Here is a 9,668-nt window from a genome sequence, read left to right on the forward strand (position 1 = left end):
TTATCCAAAAATCTATCATCCAGAGATTAACTACTAGTCCTATGATGTATGATCTTCCAGAATTTTCCTAGGCAAACATACTCATGTTAATTTTTCATATAAAGAGGACTGTATCCTACATATCAATTTTATGGCACCCTTATTTCCTATAGTAACATACTTATTTTCCTGTGTCAACAAATCCACAGCTGCGCCATCATTTTCTTTTCTTTTTTTTTTTTTTTAAAAGATTTTATTTATTTATTTGACAGAGATCACAAGTAGGCAGAGAGGCAGGCGGGGATGGGGGATGGGGGGATGCAGGCTCTCTGCTGAGCAGAGAGCCTGATGTGGGGCTCGAACCCAGGACCCTGGGACCATGACCTGAACCGAAGCCAGAGGCTTTAACCCACTGAGCCACCCAGGCGCCCCTGCACCATTTTCTAGCAGAGTATCTGGCTACAGGGTAGTACCCCTTGATTTTCTGGAAAAATGCCTCCTACTGGACTTTTTAAAAACATTTTTTTATATGAGAGAAAGAGAGACAGAGAGAGAGAGCGTGCGCGCACGGGCCTGAGAGGTGGGAGAAGCAAAGGGGGAGAGGGAGGGAGAATCCCAAGCTGACTCCCCACTGAGTACAGAGCCCAATGAGGGGCTCGATCCCACAAGCCTGAGATCACTAACCTGAGCTGAAACTAAGAGTGGGTCACCCAACTGGATGCACCACCCAGGCGCCTCTCCTATTGGACTTCTGATTGTCTTCAGAATTTCGCTCCTATCCTGGAACGTACCTATGTCCTATTCACATGTGCCTGATTGCTTTCCCCCCAGAATAAATTCTCAGAAGTGGAACTGTTAGCTGTTTTTAACGTTTGGGTTTCACACGGCCGAACTTCCCTCCATGAAGTTTGACAACTCATCCGGCTACCAGCAGCCCGTGGAAGTTGTCCAGCCATCCGGAGCGGCTCCGGAACACGCTCCAGTGGAGTCTATCTGCCCGTCCTCAGCAGCTCGGACTCTAGAGATGCCCTCCGATGGCCATACTTTGCCAACACGGGCTCATCCCTGAGTCCCGAGCTGTGAAGCAACAGTGAAATGGTCCTCGTCTACACCAGCTCTGACAGCTGTTTCTACTCTACCCCCGTCCATTTGGTAACTAGCTTAAATACCCACAGGCTGTTTCCACACACAAAACGCCATGTGGTAAAGGAAAACCTCTCTGTGGCCATGGTCTAATACAAAGCAAATCTGTCAATAAAAGTGTTTCTGCCCACAGGCCACCAGAGTGATGTTCCCCATCTTCTAACCTCGGGGTCCAACTCCAGCCCGCCTCCCCTGAAAGCTGAGGCTCACACTAGTTTTGCTGCCTCGAGCCTGGTGGTTGTGGGCTGGCAGGAGAGACCCAGAGAGGAACTTACGTAGAGATGAAAATGTAAGAAGTGGGCCAGCACGCTGGGGGCCACGCCAGGGAAGGCGGCCAGGAGTGTCTGCAGGTAGACCTCCAGATCCTTCTCCCTCTTTTCCACCAAGCTTCTCGAGTTTTTCCCAATGATCTTTTTAGGTGGAAGCAGATTTTTATCAATTTTCTTTTCTGCAACCAGCTGTAAGAAAAGAGAAGCATGGTCAACCACAGCCCCAGAGGGTCTGCCACAGTGCAGGATCCAAGACAAGCTGCCTGAGGACAGGTGCTCGACCAACTCCCATAGCCCCTTCTGGCAGTGGTATCAGAATCAGTGATTCAACCTGGACATCTGGAATTTGGCCTCATCAGACATACCAGGACAAATGCAGACGAGGAGCTCCATCTGGAGCCTGCAGAGACAGAAAATACCTCCAGGCTCCTCAAAACCTCCATCTTTTCCAAACCAGAATGAACGCCCATCAGGGCAGCGACCTGTTTTTAAAGCATTCATGCTGCAAAAGACCCAGAGAAAGGTGGCTCTCTCCCAAACCAAAGAAAGAAATGGAATCACAGCGAGATATTAAAGTAGGGGCTCTGGAGTAGCTGTAGTCAGCTGGAGCAAGTTTAAATCCATTCCCGCCCTGGGAAACTGACCCTTACAGACATGGAGCCGGTTCGGCCCTCAATTTAACGTGTGCCAAAATGGAAATGCGGCCTAAAAGCCCCCCAAGGCCTGAGACACAGACTCCCAGTTCTCAAGAGTTACCTTTTCATGTAGATCGTAGAAATCGCTGTAGCGGTGCTTGACTGTCCATTCGTGGCTGCCGTCAGTGACCTGGATGATATAAACCTACAAAGGAGAAACCGACAAGTCCTCGCCCAGCCAGACACAAGGAAAGCCCCCATCCTCCTCTCAGCAATTGCGGCAGACCACCCGGAACCCCCAGGCCAAAGTCAGGCTGCCCTTGCCAGCTAGCCTCTGCAGCTGACCGTTGCTAAACAGCAGGACCCCTCACAGCTTCCTCCATGATCCTAGCACCAGCTGGCAGGCACCTGGGAGCAATCCGGGGGTCTATTCAACGTGAGGAACAAAAAAGGTGACCATCTTATCAAGCCATCTCTTTAGTTTTTTACTTCCAGCCTCCAGCCTGAGCTGCAGGCCAGGCCACCCACTCCCAAGAGCGGCAGAACAGGGTGGGGTCTGGCAGGACTAGCTTTTCTGCTGTTATTATTTCTCTTGGTGTCCTGACTATATCCTAGAAGCAAGTCCCTTCGCAAGGCTTTCAGCTGGTTCCTGGCTAGGATTTCTGCTGCTGAGCCAGGCATCAGAGCGTTAAGAAGCTGACGAGAGGGTGGGGGGAAGGGCAGTGATGAACCATCAAGACCAGCAGAACGCTTAGCGGGGTTAAGGGAATGGGCCTTGGAGTCAAGGAAGACCAGAGTTTAAAATCTGATTCTGCCATTTCTTGGCTGGCTTATGTAAGTGACTGGGAGCCTAAATTCTCTCTGAGCCTCAGTTTCTACATCTTAAAAATTTGATAGGATTAGTAACTGAATAAAGTAATTCAAGCAAACACCTTGCACAAGGTCTGACATGCAGCAAGTGTTCAACAAAAGGTGTCTTAATAATATTAATAATAATCAGCACACGGAGACAATCCGTCAGGTCAGCCTGGATCACCATGTCCCCCATACCCATGCAGGCGGGGCTCAGCTCTCCGAAATAGGGAGAGCTTTGTAGAAATGACGTCCTCATTGAATGTGCTCACGAGCGATGGCCTGCCAGCCATCAGCTCAGAAACCTCAAGGTTCACCTGGTAAGCGCCCCCCCACACCCGGTCCCAGTGTCCCGCCCCTCTCTGCAGCACGCAGGGAAGGGGGAGGAGAAATCATCAAATCAGCTGAAACCTCCAAGGAAGAGCAGCCATTTCTCCAGGGCCGGCCTGTTGCTCCAGGATCCGCCCCCAGCCCCTTCCCAGCCTGCCAGCTTCCCTCCCCCTCCTGCCGCCCAGGAAAGGAAAAAGAGCCAGAGAAATGACCCTCAGGAGGAGGGTTAGGATGAGGGCCAAAGGGGTGGGGTGAAGGCAGGGCCAAAGCACCCCCCCCCACTCTCCACCCTCAGGGAACAAAGAACAGGAGGCTGGGAGATGCTCAATACGCCCCCACCCCAAGGCTAGTCCCTGCCAGACCCAAAAGCCTGGCGACCAACTCCATCCAGATCCAGAAAAGCCTCCCAACTCCATCACAGTCTGGAACTCCACCCCCCTTTTCTGTTCTCCACCTCCCCCACAGCCCTGAAGTGTGTGGGCGGCTTATTGCCCCAACAGGCTCCCTTCGCCCAAAGCCATGAAGACCCCTGAGGTTCCTGGGTCTTACACTTTCAGCCCAGAGCGACCACCTCAGTTCCCCCGTGTCACGGCTCCATTCCTCCCCCATTCTGGTCTCTGCCTGACTCCCAAAGCCTTGGGGCTCCAGATCGCCCCTCATTTTTAAAGCAAAGCTCAACTGCGACCCCAACCTCCACCCCTCAGATCAAGGCCCCGTTCCGTCGTCTTCATGACCTGCAGGACCCCGAACCTTTCCCCGAACATCCATCAGAGACCCCTCCCCCTCCCGGACCCCCTGTCACGTACTCCCGGGCCGGCGACCCTCCAGGCCTAGAGAATCTAGAAGGGCCTCCGCGTCATCTAGACTCCCATCTTCTGCAGACCCCCTTTATCCCCAGATCTTCCCCAACGCTAGCCTTCATTTCTGAAAGCGTACCCCTTCCTCAAGCTCCCTCCCTGGGACCTACCCCCGGCCCCTGTTCCTGGACCTGCGAAACCCATACCCGTTCCCCAGATTCCCCTCCTCGAAATCGAGGCCCCCGCTACCCCATCCTCCCCGATGGCGGGGCCCAGATCCCCTCAGTAGCCCCCGACTTGGGACTCAGGGTTCCAGCCGCCACCCCCAGTTCTGGCGCCCGCGCCCCCTGCACACCGTATACGTGTCCACGAGCTCAGAGCCCACAACGCGCGCCTCCTTGACCGGCTCGGCCTCTCGCTCCGGCCCGAAGCTGCGCGCCACCGCCGCCATGTTTCGGGCTCCGCTGCTGCAGCCGCCACCGCCGGGCGCAGACTGGCAGCAGTAGGGGGCGGGGTCAGCGTCCCACCGCCCCCTCTCCCCCTCCGCCCCCCGCCCCCGCCGCGCGCCGCGCAGCCATCTTGGCCCCGCCGCCACTCTCGCCCTCGCCCCGCCCCTCGCGCGTAATTGGCAGCAGCCGCCGACAGCGCGCGTGCGCAGGTCGCAGAGGCCTGTGTGCTTGTGTAATTTGTGAGCGGAGCTTGTGGCGTTCTCCGCAGCCCCGGAGAAACTGAGGCACCGTGCGGGGGAAGCTCTGGGCATTGTTACTCGATGCCCGGGAAGGGAGGACGGAAGACCTCGCACCTTCCGGGCTACCCGAAGCAAGTCACTGCTCCATCCGGCCTCTGTTTCCCCTCCAGAAAAGGGGCAGTAATCGCGCCGGCCTGGCTCTCCGGCTTTCTCCCTGTAGGGCACGAGAGGATTAAACGAGATGGAATGAGCTGTGCTTGAGAGCTCAAGCTGGACAGAGTAACTCTGCACCAGTTCCTAACCACTCCGAGACTTGGAGACCTCCTCTATTATGTGGGGATAATACATGCAAGGCGCAGCGCTCAGGGCAGGGAGCTGGTGTGGTTATCGAGAGGGGGCTCTGCCTTTGGGTAGAAGGAAGCAGTATGTGCTGGTCGTTGAGTGCGAGACCCCCAGATGCTGTCCTGCGGGAGCTCAGAAGGTGGTGGGGACAGGCTGGCCCTGGGCCCAGAAGCCACAGTGCTGGAATAGGGAAGGGCAGACACAGAGATGGAGCCCTAAGCCAGGGGAAGACCGGGACCCCAAAGAGGGAGATAATAACAGAGCAGGAGGGGAAGAGCCTAGCACAGATGGGGCATCTGTAGGTGTGTTCATTGACTAAATGCAACTTACCCAAACTCAGAGCTAGTACTGCTCTCCCTGGGGAGATGAGAGGTCTTGGGTATGGATGCTCTAACACCCCTGGCTGAAGGGTTACAGATAGCTCTGTGGTAAGGTGGGTCAATTACTTCTTTCTCCAGTGGTTACAGAGCAACATACTCTGAGCTTGGCATTTGAGGCTTCTCCTGGCAGGTCCTCTCCATGAACTGCTGGCCAGCGTTACCCCCCTCCCCAACAGGTTTAGCTTAAGGCAGGGGCTGCCAAGTCAGCCATACCCTGAGCAAGTCACCAGCCCTCTAGGAGCCTCCGTTTTCGCATCTGAAAAGTGAAAATAATATTGCCCACTTCCTTGATTGGAGCTAAGCTGCTGTGTGTCTAAGGGCCTGGCCTGGGGCCCACTACTTTGCAGCACCTGTCTTTTCCTTGGCTTGAGTTTTCATTCATTCAAGAAACCTTTCCGGAGAGTCCCTTGGGAGCCATGGAGGACGGAGGGGAAAAGATGTGGTCCTTGCAGCCCTTCATCTGCTCCCTGCACTGGGCAGAGGACACAGGGACTCAGGCCAGCCTGAGATCACCAGGGGTGGGGGAGGGGATGGAAGATACTGCATGCAGGGGTGGGCTGGGCTGGCCCGGAATGCGGTGGGGCAGGGCTATTTAAGCCCAGGACTGGCTGGCAACCCCAGCAGCCTGCCCTGTGAGCCACCAGCATGGACGACATCTACAAGGCTGCGGTGAGGGACTGGGCAGGGCTCAGGGCTGGGGTGGGTGGGCCCACTGGGGGCTCACTCAACTCACGCTGGGGGGCGAGGTCATCCCACAAAGGTGGTGGGGGACCCAGGAGAGGGCCCGTGCAACTTTCAGCCCAGGCCTTCAAGGGGATGGTGGATTGGGCATTCCAGTTCCGAGGTGTGGAAGGAGTCAGGGGTTCAGGGTCTGGAGAGGAGCTTTTAGGTGAGGAGGAAGTCCCCGCTTTTAGCATCATGTCTGCTCCTGTCTCCAAGTGTCTGTAGTTTGTGTCACCGTCTTCTAGTCACATCTCCCTTCACTCGTGTCTATGGTCTCTGGATCTTTGCCTTTCTCAGACTCTTTCCATCTCTTTGTTCCTCCCAGCTGCCCCTCTTAATCTGCTGCTGTCTCCCTGTCCCCCCTCCCCAGTCCTGCCTCTCACACTCTGCTTCTCACACTTCTAATCCCCCACCTACCTCCAGTTCTTCCGAAGGCTGCAGATGCTGTGGAGGGTGGGACAGGAGCTTGAGGAGGGGGCTGGAGAGCCAGAATCCTGAGCTGGAGAAGGGGCTTAGAAGTCTGAGGTAGGCAGGGAAGCCCTGGGCATGGGGGAGAGTCAGCGGAAAAGGAATAGAGAACCGGGGCTACAGCCGCCATCAGGCGTAGCAGGTTTGGGGCTCAGTGGTTTAGCCAGGGGTGAGTGCTGGAGAGTAGTCACCCCAAGTCCCTGCCACATCCTAGGGTCACTGAGGGGCTTCAGATACTAGTCCCTCCCAGGAGTCAGGGGTGTTGCTGACCTGCCCCTGCCCCAGAGCCAAGGACATTCGGCCCAGACAACTGTCCCCAAGGGAACCCCTCCCTCAGCCCTAGGAGTACAGCTCCACTCCCTGGGCCGGAAGAGCTACAGCTGGCTCTGGGGCTGTCCCTGCCTATCCTGCAGGAGTCCATGGAGCTGGGGGAGGGAAGCCCTCCACCCTGTGCCCATACAAGGCCTGGTGGGGCTGGGGACTAATTTTGGCTCCTGAGGCACCAGCAGGCCAGGGGGCCAGATAACGCTGCCCCACCCCCTGCATGCCAGAGTCCCCAGAACAATCACCAGGTTTAACTTTGTTCCCCGTTAAAAATAGCCCAGTGACCATCCCGGTCAGGTTACAGTGGATAGCTTTGCCTATCCTCACACTGGTTTTATTGTCCCAACCTGAGGGACAGCTGTCCCTCAGGCCACCCAGCTTGGATTTCAGCAGGGGGGCCAAAAGGGCACTTGAGTGGTCACTGACTATTGTTACTCAGGGTCACCTTGGCCCTGGAGGGGGCACCCACCTGTCACCCTGGCCCTAAGCCCGGCCTCAGTGAGGCCAGCTGGGTCACCTCAGGGCTTTGGCTGGTAGGGAGGGAGGAGTGAGGACTGTGACCTGGGAACTCCCTGCCTCTTCCTGCCTTCAGTTTCCCCATCTGTGGAATGGGTTGATTTCCTTAACCGCAGCTAACTCCTGAATCTGAGTCCTGAGACCTCCTTTCCTCTCTAGGTAGAACAGCTGACAGAAGAGCAGAAAAATGGTGAGTGCTCCAACACGTATGGGGATACAGTGGTGCCGGGCTGGGAGAGCATAAGGACCCCAGAGGCTGGGGTCCCTTTTACTATGACCTCAGAGGTCTTGGAGGGAAATGGGCAATTGGCAGGTAGCCCCAGAGGTCTGGCCTTCTGGGGTCCCGGCTTCTGAGCCCTGGCCACCCTGTAACTCCCCCAACCATCTCCCCTCCCTCTCCCCCTGCCTTCGGACACAGAATTCAAGGCAGCCTTTGACATCTTCGTGCTGGGCGCCGAGGATGGCTGCATTAGCACCAAGGAGCTGGGCAAGGTGATGAGGATGCTGGGCCAGAACCCCACACCTGAGGAGCTGCAGGAGATGATTGATGAGGTGGATGAGGACGGTGAGCCCTCCTACTCCCCCCCCCACCGCCCCCACGGCCCCAGACCCGCCTCAGCCTCAGCTTGCTTGGGACCCGAGTTCTGGCTCTGCCACTCATTACTCGGTGCCCTTGAGGGAACCCATTAGCCTCTCTGAGCCTCAGTCATGTCATCTATGAAATGGGCATGACGACCGCACTCATCTCATAGGGTTGCTATAAGGGTGCATGTAGGGACTACACTAAGGCTCAGCGTTGAGAGCATTCTAGCCATCCCTCACTGATGGCCATGCCGCGCCCCTCACAGGCAGCGGCACAGTGGACTTCGATGAGTTCCTAGTCATGATGGTTCGGTGCATGAAGGATGACAGCAAGGGAAAGTCTGAGGAGGAGCTGTCGGACCTCTTCCGCATGTTTGACAAGTGAGTGCGCCTCCCTGGACCTCTGACCCTGACCCTAGCTGAGGCAGGGAAAGGGGACAGTCTTGTGACCTCAAGGCCTCAGTCTCCCATTCTGTGCTGTGGGAGAATGGGATGTCCCTCTTCCCAGCAGCCCCGCCTAGCCTCCTGGGGTCATGGGTGGGGCTGCCTCTTCCCTTCCTTTAACCTGCACCAGGAGCTCTGAGGTTCGCTTCCTCCCTCCCTCCTGCCCCTTTCCACCTGCTCCCGCCCCACCCCCTGCCCCCGCCAACACCCAGAAATGCTGATGGCTACATAGACCTGGACGAGCTGAAGGTGATGCTTCAGGCTACAGGCGAGACCATCACGGAAGATGACATTGAGGAGCTCATGAAGGATGGTGACAAGAACAATGATGGCCGCATTGACTATGACGGTGAGGGGGCGCTGCTGTGCCGGGCCCCTGCTACCCACACCTGGCCAGACCCCTTCTCTGACCTGGGCCTGCTCCTTTCTTCACAGAGTTTCTGGAGTTCATGAAAGGGGTGGAGTAGACACCAGCCCTCGCCCGGAGCTGCCGGTGCCACCTTCCAACTCCAGCCGGGCCCTAGGGTGGGGGCAAGGGGCTGGGGTCCCCAGGATGTGAGCTTGGGTGTGTTGTCGACCCTCCCAAGGAGGGGGTGGGCCCTCCCTGACTGCCTCCCCCAGCCCTGTCGTAGGGAATGCGATTAAAGCTCTGCTCCCTGGATACCTGCTGTCTGGCTTTCACACCCCAGGGAGCTGTGGGTGCTCTGATGTCCATTTCCTGCTTGCACTCCACCTGTCCCCCTACACCGTCTTCTACCAGCGGGCTTAGGTCGGGTTGGAGATGACGGTGTTCCATGGCTCAGTGACTTCTTTCTAGGACTGCTGATGCCCAGGCCCCATCTCCAGAGTTTCAGCATTTGGACTTGGAGGTGGCCCAGGAATCCACAGTGAACATGCTCCTGGGGGCTGTGGCTTTGGTCGCCAATGGGCAGCTGAGAGGTCCTGTGCTTGGAGAGAGCAGAGCACCCTGCTAGGCCCTGGAGGCCACTTGGCACGGCAGCCCAGCTCCTTCTCAGCTCCGGTTGTGGAGAAGCGGGTTGCTCTGGGGGCTCAGTGGGCTGTGGCACTTGCATTTCACACTAGTGGCACTGACTGCTCAGGAATGGAGGGCACACCATCTGCTCTCCCTCCATTCACCCATTTGCCAAGTGAGGGGCTCAGAGAGGTGCAGGGACCTGTCAAGGTCATCAGTGAGT

The 9,668-nt window shown here is 56.8% G+C and overlaps 2 protein-coding genes across 3 annotated transcripts in view; one reads left to right on the forward strand and one right to left on the reverse strand.

The window, feature by feature from the left end:
- NISCH (nischarin) overlaps nt 1-4,477 on the reverse strand; it is a 32,550-nt gene extending 28,073 nt beyond the window's left edge. For both annotated transcript variants that reach the window (XM_044253435.1, XM_044253436.1), the window contains exons 1-3: nt 4,361-4,477; nt 2,148-2,231; nt 1,398-1,580 (exon numbers count right to left, since the gene is read on the reverse strand). In XM_044253435.1, the coding sequence (XP_044109370.1) occupies nt 1,398-1,580; nt 2,148-2,231; nt 4,361-4,456 (363 nt within the window). In that variant the 5' untranslated portion in view covers nt 4,457-4,477. The remainder of the gene's footprint in view (nt 1-1,397; nt 1,581-2,147; nt 2,232-4,360) is intronic.
- A 1,551-nt stretch (nt 4,478-6,028) lies between these two features.
- TNNC1 (troponin C1, slow skeletal and cardiac type) lies at nt 6,029-9,133 on the forward strand. Its single transcript, XM_044255262.1, has 6 exons — nt 6,029-6,084; nt 7,606-7,636; nt 7,865-8,011; nt 8,295-8,409; nt 8,685-8,821; nt 8,908-9,133. The coding sequence occupies exons 1-6, from the start codon at nt 6,061-6,063 to the stop codon at nt 8,937-8,939; spliced, it is 486 nt and encodes a 161-aa protein (XP_044111197.1). The 5' UTR covers nt 6,029-6,060; the 3' UTR covers nt 8,940-9,133.
- Nucleotides 9,134-9,668: the final 535 nt, after the last annotated feature.

The sequence above is a fragment of the Neovison vison genome, chromosome 6, assembly GCF_020171115.1.
Source record: "Neovison vison isolate M4711 chromosome 6, ASM_NN_V1, whole genome shotgun sequence".
Lineage (NCBI taxonomy): Eukaryota > Metazoa > Chordata > Mammalia > Carnivora > Mustelidae > Neogale > Neogale vison.